General features: G+C 43.4%; 1 protein-coding gene across 1 annotated transcript in view; it reads left to right on the top strand.

The window, feature by feature from the left end:
* Positions 1 to 13,610, top strand: part of FBXL13 (F-box and leucine rich repeat protein 13) — a 72,783-nt gene that overhangs the window by 27,640 nt on the left and 31,533 nt on the right. Inside the window, 3 exon segments of the mRNA XM_053406703.1 lie at positions 2,151 to 2,203; positions 3,420 to 3,520; positions 12,501 to 12,630. Of these exon segments, the coding sequence (XP_053262678.1) occupies positions 2,151 to 2,203; positions 3,420 to 3,520; positions 12,501 to 12,630 (284 nt within the window).

Here is a 13,610-nt window from a genome sequence, read left to right as displayed (position 1 = left end):
GGCTGTGATAATAATGGTGAGCTTCCCTCCTAAATGGAGATATAAATAGTTTATTTATTATCAAATAATGATGATGTCACGCACCATTATACCTGATACAGTATCACCTGATACAGGGAGCTCAGGGAATGAATTTGTAAGGGCATTTAGGTCAACAAATGGAACCCAAATAGTTTTGCCATAGTCTGATGATTATTGGCTTGTAGTAAACATGGAAGCAACCATTTTCATTAGTGACAGCAGTGCTATGGAATGCCCTTCTTGGCTGAAATATGCAATGCCCCATCAGTATTGGCATTCCATTGACTCCTGAAGATACACCTGCTTAAAAAGCATTTCCCTGATCTCCTGACTTTCATCTCTTGTAGTAATTCGATTTGTTTTGTTTTTATTTTATTTTTATTGATATTGTGTGAGGTTAGGGGTTCCCAAGCTTGGTTGGTTGTGTTTGGTGGTTGTGTTTGGTGGTAATTGTTGTTGTAACTCTTATGCTGTTTTAAGGGGTTTGTTATATATTTTAATTATGGGTATTTTAATGTAGCTGTTTTACAGTGCATTTTTATTTTTGGTAGCTATATGTTTATTCTTGTTATTTTGCTGTTGACTTTATTTGTTTGTGAACTGCCTTGTATTTCTTCTTGAAATGAAAGCGAGTGAATGGGAATTACATTGAATTTCATTTGCTCTTTTAAACAAGTGTTAAGTGATGGACACTGGGAAAAGAAATCCTACCTTCCCGTATATGTTAATAGTCTGAAGTAGCAGTGACTACACAGGAAAGAGACCTTGGGTCTTTGTGGATAGCTTGATTAAAATGTTGACCCAGTGTGTGGCACCTTTGAAAAAGGTGAATTCCACATTAAAGATAATAATACCCTGTTAATGGTTTACCTGGTGGTCGTTGTGGCCTGACATGACTGTTGGGCAAGGAATGGGAAGCATCAGGAATCTGGAACTGGAGTTAGCTAGCACCATCAGTGGTCAGAAGTGATGGGAGTCATATTGTCTGGCTCCCAGGGAGAAGGGCTTCCAGGGCAGACCAGAGAAAAGACTATGAAGGTTTGGTCCGCCCTTGGAACATAGAGGATGGACCTACCCAGCCTGTCCACTGCCAATGCTGCTCTTGAACCTCTGGCTTTCCATAGGCCAGAAGTTTTCCAGCCCTGGTTAACACTGACTGACAGCAGAGTTTCAGAGTCTCCATGGTTTCATATTTTCTAGCTCAACCTAGAGATGCTGGGGATTGGACATGGGACTTTCTGTACACATGCAGAGCAGATGTTCTACCACTGAGCTTTGCCCTCTCATGATCTTATGATTCTTCTTAGCCTGCTTTTAAATATTTGCTCTACTGCCTTGTCTGGTACAATACCATGTTCCATGAAAATACTGTCTGGGATTGCAGCCTAACAGCGTGGGTGGGAAAGTGGCCCTCCAGATGTCATTGGACTCCATTTCAGTGTCTGCTAACACCATCAATGGTCAGAGGTGATGGAAGTCATGTTCAAGCAGTATCTGGAGGCCACAGGTTTCTTATCCCTGGTGTACAGGATAAGATGCTGATTCACTCTGTCCTGTACATGCAGGCTTCAATCCTATACAAATTTACCTGGGCGTGAGCCCCATTCACCTCTAGGTTCCAGTGTTTGCCCAGTAGTCTGCATTATCTTTTCATCCTGGAGGCAAGGGGATCATAGGAAAGTGAGGCCATTAAACAAGATGGACCCATAGCATGGGCTGAGATGTCACAGGACAAAACCTTAGTTAAGAAAAAGGCTTGTAATGTCTCTATTCACTCATAGTATCAACACTCATTAAGTTTACATTCTTGACCCAATCAACTCTAGGAGCTGTCAGAGGAGTGACAGCATGTCACAGGCAGCTTGTCCAAGCCTCAACAGGGTGGCTTATCTTACTGTTTGAGAATGTGTGTTAACAGAGCAATAACTACATTCCTTTGGTGATGGGGGGGTGTCCCTGGAAAAAGCAAAATGATCCCAATGAAATGACATATCTCCAGTGTTACTGACCATTGGTATAAAATATATTTAATTCTTTCCCATTTTATTTTATGTTACTGAAAACTGCTAGATATTAGCTGATGTTTTCAAGTAATGCAAGATACTAATTTGGTGTTATATTTATTTTAGCTCACTGTAAGAATTTGCAAGACTTAAATGTCACTGAATGCCAAGGGTTAAACGTAAGTATTCATACAACAAATTCGAAATAGCCTTAATGTAATTCAGATATAGTAAATTTTAGTTCTAATTTTGATTTCTAGAGAAGACACAACATTTTTTAAATGAAAAGCTGTGCTCTATTTATGTAGCATAATATGGCTAAAGTCCAAGTATTATGAAGTTTGAATAGGAAACCCATATGATTTCATGGTTTGTAATCAAGGAAAAGTGTATAGACTTCCAACTTCCGTCTACACTGGTGTGAGGAGCCTCCAGACCATGGGCCAAATATGGACCAGAAACAACAATTTAAGGAGGCCATTTTGAAAACCAAAAGAGGTCATTTATTCCACCTAAAGATTCTGGTTACAGTGGTGCCTCACAAGACGAATGCCTCGCAAAACGAAAAACTCGCAAGACGAAAGAGTTTTCCGTTTTTGAGTCGTTCCGCAAGACGAATTTCCCTATGGGCTTGCTTCGCAAGAGGTCCATCCTGGACCTCTTCTGAAGGCCGGCGGGGGGCAAAAGTCTTTGCTCCCCCCGCCTGCCTTCCCGGGACAGCGGAGACTTCTCCGCTGTCCCGGGGCGATCTGAAAATGCTGGCGGGCGGTAGCGAAGGCTTCGCTGCCGCCCGCCAGCATTTTAAAATCTCCCCGGGACAGTGGAGAAGTCTCCGCTGTCCTGGGGGCTTTTAAAATGCTGGCAGTCAGGAGGAAAGCCCTCCTGTCCCTGGAGCTTGCGGGGTGGGAGGTGGGGAGAAGGGCTTTTCTTCCCACCGCCAGCCTTCAGAACAGCCTTCTGAAGGCTGGCGGTGGGAAGAAAAGCCCTTGTCGTCCCCCCCCAGCCTTCAGAAGAGGTCGGGGGACAGACTGTCCCCGGACCTGGTCTGAAGGCGGTTTCCATAGGAACGCATTGATTGATTTTCAATGCATTCCTATGGGAAACCGTGCTTCGTAAGACGAAAAACTCGCAAGAAGAAAAAAACTTGCGGAACAAATTAATTTCGTCTTGCGAGGCACCACTGTATCTTAGTTACATTTATATGTTGTATTATGTTAAGAATGTGGTTACAGTAGATGATGCTAAATATTATTATTGCATGTCCAATTTATTATCAGATGTCTGGGTATGCTGTTGAAGTATAGTGTGAACTGAAAAAATGCATCTGATATAGAGCCATATTATTTACTTTAAAAAATGAAGCCAATTTCATTTATGATTTTCTTTATTGAACAGGATGAACTAATAAGGCTTGTAACAGAAGGTTGCCCAGCAATCCTTTACTTAAATTTATCTCACACAGATATCACAAATGGAACACTAAGACTTCTGTCAAGGTAAAAACAATCTGTTTTATAAATAAATTCTGAATTTTAGTATTACAGTAGAAGAAAGATTCCGCCTTTATAAAGATCAGCTGCTCTCTCGCTGACTATCACTGTAATATGGAAACAAGTGTCCCCAAACTTTTTGGACCAAGAGACACATTTGAATTTGTAGGAAACTGCTGTGGGTGCCAGAAAACTACAACAATTTCACAGCAGAAAAGTTGGCAGTGCTGAGCACCCCCCTCAAAAAAAAAAAAAAGGCAAACTACTACAACCCTCTCCCAAATAAAACAGTGATCAAAAAGCAGGGGCAGCACCCTCCCTCCAATAAAACATTGACCACTGGTTTTGAGAGACTTCAACATCCCTGCCAAGGCAACTGGCTCTGGGGTGGCTGAGGACTTCATGGCTGTGGTGGAACTGACAGTAATAAGGCTTGAGAATATGGACTGATAAAAACTTGTGGAGAGGGGACAACTAGCTGGGCCAGGGAGGTTATTATTGCCTCCTTGCAAGAGAGGGTGTTCCTTCCCTGCTTGAAGGAGGCAGTGGTAAAACCACTCCTCACGAAACCCTCCCTGGATTCAGGAAATCTAAGTCATTACCGGCCAGTTGCTAATCTCCCCTTCGTGCCCACAAACACAAGATACTCTCTGAGTCTGACAGATAAGGGGGCTGAAAATGACAGGTTCACAGCCCGATCCTATAGATGCACTCAAAAATAAGTCCTATTGACTTTCTCCCAGGTATGTATGTAAAGCCTCAGTTATTTGTACTTCTAAACAACAGATTGGGAAAGGACCATGAAATAAATTTGGTTAGAGCTGAATAGAGCACCATGATTACCTTATTATACGCCTGCATGCTAAAGACCTGATGAGGCACTTTGGAGCTATTTGGACAATGAAAGAGAACTGTGTTAATGGCATGTTTGATTTTACTGCAGTTTACCCCAAGACGTTCTAGTTAGTTAGTTAGTTAGTTATTCATTTATTTGGAATAGTTATAGCCCACCTTTCTAGTTCAATCAGTTAAGGCAGCTAACAAAGACAGCTATTTAAAAATACAGCCACAACAACAACAGACACCCGATCTCAGTGATCACGGGCAGGAGGAGGAGTTATGCTAAGACCAGACCATGTCATTACCGAGGAGGCTGGTTTAGTCGTTGTTTGAGGACTGTCCCTGCCTCCAGGTCTGGTCCTGACCGGAAGGATACAGTAATCAGCAAGGGAAACCCACATGACCTGAAAGTGTTGCTGTGCAATGCCAGGTCAATGATGAATAAAACCACTGCCATCCACGACCTGATTGTGGATGGAGGATTTGACCTGGCATGTGTGACAGAGACCTGGTTGGATGAAGCAGATGGGCCTGTCCTTGCCGCTGCTTGCCCACCAGGTTTCTCTTACGCACAGCAACCCAGGTCATGTGGGCGGGGAGGGGGGGTTGCAGTGATTTTTAGGAAGTCATTAGTCTGCACCAGGTGTCCTATTGGGAAGACCCAGTTTTCTGAGTGCATGTTCTGGAAGTTGGGCAATAGGGGCAGTACAGGATTCCTACTGGTGTACCGACCTCCCCGCTGCACCAAGGATTCCCTGCCCGAGCTGCTTCAGGTCGTGGCGGATATGCTCCTGGAGACACCTAGCTTGGTTGTCCTGGGGGATTTTAACATCCATGCCGACACGACCTTACAAGGGGCCGCTCGGGACTTTGTGGAAAGCATGGCCTCCATGGGGCTGTCCCTGAATAAGTTTGGCCCAACTCATAGCCGTGGACATGCCTTAGACTTGGTGTTCACCTCTATGGATGTTGGTGATCTGACACTAACTAAAAGCGAAACAAAAGAAGTGCCATGGTCAGATCACTTCCTGGTGCAACTGGACTTCTCCGCAACCCTTCCCCTCTGCAGGGAGGTGGGACCAATTCGGATGGTCCGCCCCCGCCACTTAATGGATCCAATTGGCTTCCAGAGAGTGGTAGGGGATGCTTTATCCCAAGTTGATGGCCTTTCAGCTGATTCTCTGGTGGCACGCTGGAATGCGGAGTTAACCAGGGCTATTGACTGTCTGGCTCCGAAGCGCCCTCTCCGATTGCATGGAGCCCGGACAGCCCCGTGGTTTTCCCCGGAGCTGAGGGTGATGAAACAATCGTTGAGACGGCTAGAGCGCCGGTGGCGGAAAACTCATTCTGAATCAGACCGGACACGGGTTAGAGCTCAACGTCGAGCCTACCAAGTGGCAATGGCGACGGCGAAGAGGGCCTTCTTCGCCGCCTCCATTGCATCTGCAGAAAACAGCAGCAGGAGACTTTTTCAGGTGGTTCGCAATCTATCGGAACCACCTGTACCACTGGGGCTTGGTAGGGACCCCAAGATCTCCTGCAATGCTTTTGCAAAGTTTTTTGCAGATAAAATCGCTCAGATTCAGAAGGAGGTAGACTCCACCGTGGGAGCAGGGCCAGGGCGGGAGAGTGCTAGAGTTCTGTCTGGTCCTGTTACATGGGATCAATTCCAATCTGTTACCTCCGAGGATGTGGACAGGCTGCTTGGACAAGTGAAACCGACCACCTGTCTCCTTGATCCTTGCCCATCCTGGCTGATAAAAGCGAGCCGGGAAGGGCTGGGCGATGGGCTCTGCGGGGTGGTGAATGCTTCCCTCTGTGAGGGAGCCTTCCCAGACCCGCTGAAAGAGGCGGTCATTAAACCGCTTCTTAAAAAAACATCTTTAGACCCGGCCAATTTGGCCAACTATCGCCCAGTCTCAAATCTGCAATTCTTGGGCAAGGTGATTGAGCGGGTGGTTGCTGAACAACTCCAAGCACGCCTGGAGGAAACGGACCATTTGGATTCCTTCCAATCGGGATTCAGGCCTCACCATGGGACTGAAACTGCCTTGGTCGCGCTGGTTGATGATCTCCGGCGGGCTAGGGACAAAGGTGAGAGCTGTTTCCTAGTTCTGCTGGATCTCTCAGCGGCCTTTGACACCATCGACCATAACATCCTTCTGGACCGTCTAGAGGGGCTGGGAGCTGGGGGCACTGTCATACAGTGGTTCCGCTCCTTCCTCCTGGGCTGTGTCCAGAAAGTGGTGGTGGGGGATGAGTGTTCAGACCCCTGGGCTCTCACTTGTGGGGTGCCTCAGGGTTCTGTCCTCTCCCCCATGCTTTTTAATATCTATATGAAGCCGCTGGGAGAGATCATCAGGGGGTTTGGACTGGGTGTTCATCAGTATGCTGATGACACCCAGCTCTACCTCTCCTTTAAATCAGAACCAGTGAAGGCGGTGAAGGTCCTGTGTGAGTGCCTGGAGGCGGTTGGAGGATGGATGGCGGCTAACAGATTGAGGTTGAATCCTGACAAGACAGAAGTACTGTTTTTGGGGGACAGGGAGCGGGTCGGTGTGGGGGATTCCCTGGTCTTGAATGGGGTAACTGTGCCCCTGAAGGACCAGGTGCGCAGCCTGGGAGTCATTTTGGACTCACAGTTGTCCATGGAGGCGCAGGTTAACTCTGTGTCCAGGGCAGCTGTCTACCAGCTCCACCTGGTACGCAGGCTAAGACCCTACCTGCCCGCGAACTGTCTCGCCAGAGTGGTGCATGCTCTAGTTATCTCACGCTTGGACTACTGCAACGCGCTCTACGTGGGGCGACCTTTGAAGGTGACCCGGAAACTGCAATTAATCCAGAATGCGGCAGCTAGACTGGTGACTGGGAGTGGCCGCCGGGACCACATAACACCGGTTCTGAGAGATCTGCATTGGCTCCCAGTATGTTTCTGAGCACGATTCAAAGTGTTGGTGCTGACCTTTAAAGCCCTAAACGGCCTCGGTCCTGTATACCTGAAGGAGCGTCTCCACCCCCATCGTTCAGCCCGGACACTGAGATCCAGCGCCGAGGGCCTTCTGGCGGTTCCCTCATTGCGAGAAGTGAGGCTACAGGGAACCAGACAGAGGGCCTTCTCGGTAGTGGCACCCGCCCTGTGGAACGCCCTCCCATCAGATGTCAAAGAGATAAATAATTACCTGTCATTCAGAAGACATCTTAAGGCAGCCCTGTTCAGGGAAGTTTTTAATATGTAACGCTGTACTGTTTTTAACACTGATTGGGAGCCGCCCAGAGTGGCTGGGGAAACTCAGCCAGATGGGCAGGGTATAAATAAATTATTAATATTATTATTATTATTATTATTATTATTATTATTATTTTAAAATTCAACAAAAGATGGACAATTAAAACAAACAAAACGAAACAAAAACTTAAGTGGATAATCAGCAAAAAGAATTGCCTAAACACAAAAGTTTTCAGGAGGTAGAGAAGAAGCTGTATAGAATTACTGAGGTTGTGACAAATGTAAAGTAGCTGCTGTAGTTGAGAAAGCCCTCTCACCATGCATTGCAAAGGGGTGATGCACATCAAAGCACCTCACCTAATGATGTTCATGAATAGGTCAAGGGAAACAGGACCGTGCAGGAGGAGATGGGCAGAACAAATCCTCTATGCCAGTGGTTGCAAGGCTATACTGGCAAATTAAATGCTTATCATATACCAGGGTTATCAAACTGAAGGAGGCAGTTCACATCTTCTAAAGGTAAATTGCAATGAATTTAATTAAAATAGGCCATTAAATCCAGCTCTCTGTTACTTTCCCTGAAGCTCACAATGTGCCTGATTAATCCCCTAATATGCGGGTGCATGGTAAGACACGATGAGGGAAGGCTATAATAGGAAAGTGTGAGATCCTGGACTTCTAAAAGGTTCTTGGCAGGAATTTCAAAAATACTGACAAGTCAACCCTTGTGAAACATCTTCTAGCTGCTTCCCTGCTCCCTTCTATACTATGCATATACTTTAAGAATCATAGACACAACACAAGCTAGTCTAAATCTTATGTCTGAAGCTCCCTACCAGTTGTGAAGCATAAGGCTCCCTGAGTTCAATGAGACTTCTTGTATTGGGAACTTGCAGCATTCCAGATGTTCTTGGACTATACCATCATCTCTGATAATGGGCTATGTTCACTAGGGCTGATAACAGCATATGGAGGGCCACATGTTTTCTATTCAAGTTCCACATACCTATCTTGCACCTAGGCCTCACCAGCACCAGAGATCAACAAAGTGGAAGTACAGTGAACATTGAGAGGAAACAATAATGTCCTCTTGGGTTTCATTAGACAGAGGCAAGGGAAACCTGAGTGTCATTGGACATGCACTGTGGACTTTAAGAAGGCTGATTTCCTTAACAAACTTGAGGAACTACTGTGTGAGATCCCACTGTACAGTGGTACCTCAGGTTACATACGCTTCAGGTTACATACCCTTCAGGTTACAGACTCCGCTAACCCAGAAATAGTGCTTCAGGTTAAGAACTTTGCTTCAGGATGAGAACAGAATTCGTGCTTTGGCGGCTCAGCGGCAGCAGCAGCAGGAGGCCCCATTAACTAAAGTGGTGCTTCAGGTTAAGAACAGTTTCAGGTTAAGAACAGACCTCCGGAACAAATTAAGTACTTAACCTGAGGTACCACTGTATGTCAGAAATACTCAAAGAGAAGGGAGTCCAGGGTGGATGGAAGTTTCTTAAAGGTGAAATATTGAAGGCACAAATGCAGATGATTCTAACAAGAAAGAAAAATGGGAGGCATTTGTTGGTAAACATTTTTATAAACAACTTGGATAATGAAACTGAGAAGATGATCATCAAATTTGCGCATGACACCCAAACTGGGAGAGGTATCTAATGCTGTAGAAGTATTGAAGACAGAATCAGGATTGGAGATTACCTTAACAGAATGGAGAACTGGGCCCAAACTGCCAAAATGAAATTCAGTAGGGATAAATGTAAGGTTCTACACTTAGACAGGAAGAACCAGCTGCACTAATATAAGATGGGGGACACCTGGTCTGTCAATAGCACATAAGAAAAGGTCTAGGGGTTTTAGTAGGCTACAAGCTTAACAGTCAACAGTGTAATGTAGCAGCAAAGAAGCTAATGCTATTCTAGATTGCATCAACAGAAATATAGTGTCCCAATCATGGGAATGTCATAGTACTGCTCTATTCTGCCTTGATCAGACCACACCTGGAGTAATGCGTTCAGTTCTGGGCATCACAATTTAAGAAAGATATTGACAAGCTGGAACGTGAGCAGAGGAGGCAACCAATATGATCAAACATCTGGAAACCAAGCCTTCAGTATGTTTTGCCTGGACTCCTTCCTCTCAACTGGTCATAATTTGCTTGAATGAAATAAAGTACAGTGGTACCTCGGGTTACATATGCTTCGGGTTACATACGCTTCAGGTTACAGACTCCGCTAACCCATAAATAGTACCTCGGGTTAAGAACTTTGCTTCAAGATGAGGACAGAAATCGTGCAGCAGCAGCGCAGTGGCAGCAGGAGGCCCCATTAGCTAAAGTGGTGCTTCAGTTTAAGAACAGTTTCAGGTTAAGAACGGACCTACGGAACAAATTAAGCACTTAACCCGAGGTACCACTGTATGTTATATAGGCAGTTTATTAAATAGCTAATTTGTTCTTCGTGCCCATGTTCCTGTGTGTACAGCAGCAAATGAAAGCTGGGTTAATTCTTGCTGTGAGCTAGAATCAGCTCTAGTATGATGATTAGATAAATGTCTGATCTGTATATTTTCATACCCTTATGCCATTTTCTAGTGGTCTAGTGGTATTTTCAAAGTAGCCTCCAAGTTCATAAAGCCTTTTCAAATGCTGACATTTCCCCCTGCAAAAATAATATTCCATTTAAATATAGCTAAATCATCTTTTGCTTCTCTGTCTCAGTTTGGATCAGTGTGAATGAACTTTCTGTTCTCAGCATGCCATATTGTAGTTTTCCTATCTGAACATTGCAGAAGTTATATCGCCTGCCAAGCTATGTTGTCCTAATCACATTATCTCCTGCAACCACAAAAAGAAAACAAGCAAACAGCTCAGATTGAAATTTCCTTTAAGACCCCTCCCACAAAACCCTTAGTTTTTGCACCAGTTTCCTGTTGTTGGCAATCTCAACTGGGTGCAGCTTACGTACTATGTTATATTTTAACACAATTCTTCAGTAACATTTATAAATCATACAGTTGTTATGATGTTGCTGGGCCAAATGAAGCTCATTCATTGTGAGCCTGCACTTCCTTAATAAACATTATCCCCACTTTGAACCCTCCTTTGCTGTCGGTCTGATTGGCTACACTCAGTCAGGGCTTTGAAGAGATTCACACAAAACACTGCCATGTGAATGCCAAGTATAGGGGATGCAATACATCCCATATGTTGAGCATCCCTCCAAGGGAAATAAAATGACCTAAAAGGTAACCTAATCTCCCTTCTCTTTGAAAGGTATGCACACACACATTTTCATAGAAATATATTGTTGTAAAAAGCTTGTTTCAATTCAGCCATGCATTTGGGACTTCTGAATACTTATTTGTTTACTACATTGTTATATTAACAGACACCTGAAGTCTAGAAGAACAAAGTATAATTAAAACCCATTGCAGGGATTGGCCCTATGAGCCTCCAGATGTTGCTGTGGTACAACTCCCATCATCTATGACCATTGGCTGCGCTTGGCTGGGACTGGTGGGAGCTGGGAGTCCAGCAACATCTGTGGGACCACAGGTTCCCATTCTTGCCATAAAGAATATTAGATACTGACTAATACAAGCTGAAGCATTTTAACTTTGGCGAGAGAAGATGAAACCTGTTACCATTCATTGTTACTTGTCGTCGTAATGATGTGCATACTGAGAATATAATCCACAGTGTGTACCCCTAAAAATTAATGTGCTATTACTGGAAGATCTTAGGTGTTTAACTTCTCACAGAAAAGTTTATTTGAATGCTTTACCTGCCTTTTTGTCTTAATACAAAAATAAATATTTACTGTTTATATTTATTTCCATATGTCTTTAAATTTAACCCTTATTACCTGCAAAGTTTCCCCTCTCTTATTCATTAAGAACACAAAAGTCCAAGTCTTACAAGCAGTGGTCATGATGTCATACACTCATCATGGTGGGTGTTCCCAGCTTAGCTTTTGTTGACTTGTGAAGTTGCCTTAAACGTTTTCCTGAACTAAAATTTCTTGCAGAGCATGTTGTCTACTCCTAATCATACAGTGTACTTTTTCTTCTGCAAGCTTTCATTTGTGGTAATTGTGGCATTGCATCTCTTATTTTAGTTCAACTACTTTATAATTGTATAAAATTAATACTCTTTAGTATGATAATGCCTAAATATGCATTATAAAAATGAAGTTGTAGAGAGTACAGTTTCAGAGTATTCATTTGCTGTGCATATTGTCTAACCCACTTCCTTTGTCTGTCACTGGATATATGTTATAAACGTTTCCTATTAATAAGTCACACAGTGCAATCCCGTGCATATTTACTCAAAAAATGTCACCATGCTCAATGAGGCTTACTTCCAGATATAGCAAAGTATTACAGCTTTAGGTTGTTATGTGAGCAAACAACTATTTTGTATTTTTGTTTTGTTAGAATAGCTGTGTCAAACCTTAATGGAAACAATTACACAAGCAGGGATGGTTTAACATTATGTTTAATTTTTTATGCCTTTAATATCCTTTGATAGAGTTCTGGTTTTCATTTTGAACACAAAAAGCTTAAAAAACAATGTGAAGTTAATGTTACAACTTGGTCCTTAAATTGTTTGAGAGTCATATATTTCTAATTTAGTGCAAATGTTTGAGTTTACAACCAAGGAAATCATTTTAAAATCAGGTTTCATTTAAGATGACTTTGGTTCGTGAATAATCTTATTAAACAGTGTAAAGTACATGCAACAAAGAAAAGTGAAACACAGCTTTTTTTGTATTCAGGCAAAGTGAATATTCCCATTAAATTCCAGTATCCACCCATGTTCTTAGAAAGCTTTTTAGCTACAGTATCAAATTGCACCAGAAATCTGTATGCAACATCTTAGTAACGGACTTCTTCTTTTATCTGGCATAGGGGATGCCCCAATTTACAGTATTTAAGTTTAGCTTATTGCAGAAAATTCACAGACAATGGCTTACTGTACCTCGGCTCTGGAAGAGGGTGTCACAAGCTCATCTACTTGGATATTTCAGGCTGCCTCCAGGTTTGCATTTCAGTTTTCTTTTTCATATTGTAGCGAAGTGATTCCTTTAGAGAACTGACGGCACCAAGCACTCATGGTATAATCAAGTAGTACAGGCACTGCAGCAAAGTTTTGAGAGGTTTTAAATTACATTACCACAGCTGCTTAAATTTTCCTGAGGAATAGCACTATAGGCTTTTGGCTTTTGTCCAGTGGGCGTCTTTAACTATAAACAGCCTGTCCTTATTGCATAATGAAAGCATGCACTGCTGTTGGAGGTAGACTCAAAACATGCTTGCTTTGTGCTTTTGCTTCCATACGTACAATTTGCAGACATTAACAATACTCAAGGGTCCTCTGCTGAGCAAACAGAAATAAAGCTCCTTGAAAGCGACAGGACTTCCTGAAAAGGAAATCAGATTGTCAGTGAGCTTTCTAATATCACTTTCCTTCTTTTGTAAAGTGTAAGAATGTAGCATGGTAACATACTACCACCCTTCCACTGAGAGAGAGAGAGAGAGAAAAATATAGAGAGAGTGTGTTACACACTTTCTCTCTCTCTTGGCCCCCAGCCCCCAAAGGTCTTTTTTGTTGTTGTTGCAGGGAGGTGTACAGCTATTCTTTCAAACTGCTTCATTTAGGCAGCCCACTGTCGTATGTGTAAGAATCTATACAGTGGGGACATCCTGTACCATCGTAACATAACTTCAAAAGGCACACTTTGAACCTTGCTCCATTCTCACTAGTGCAGACACAAAGGTGAAATGTAAAAGCATCTAGGAATGATTTGCAAGAGCTACTGCAGACAATCGGTTTCCTTGGGAAGAAGAGGGGAAAATAAATTTAATAAATAAATAAACATTGGATTTTCCCTTATTCAACCCCTTCCCACTATCACCACATATGCAAGCAAAATACATAAATTGAGTAGTAAAAGCAGTTGAGGTTCTCGACAGAAGAATGAAAGCTGCCCAACCATGCACTCACTTTGCACGTTATTT

Source organism: Podarcis raffonei, chromosome 10, assembly GCF_027172205.1.
Source record: "Podarcis raffonei isolate rPodRaf1 chromosome 10, rPodRaf1.pri, whole genome shotgun sequence".
Lineage (NCBI taxonomy): Eukaryota > Metazoa > Chordata > Lepidosauria > Squamata > Lacertidae > Podarcis > Podarcis raffonei.
Note: the sequence above shows the minus strand (reverse complement) of the source record. Positions and strands in the feature narration are given on the sequence as shown.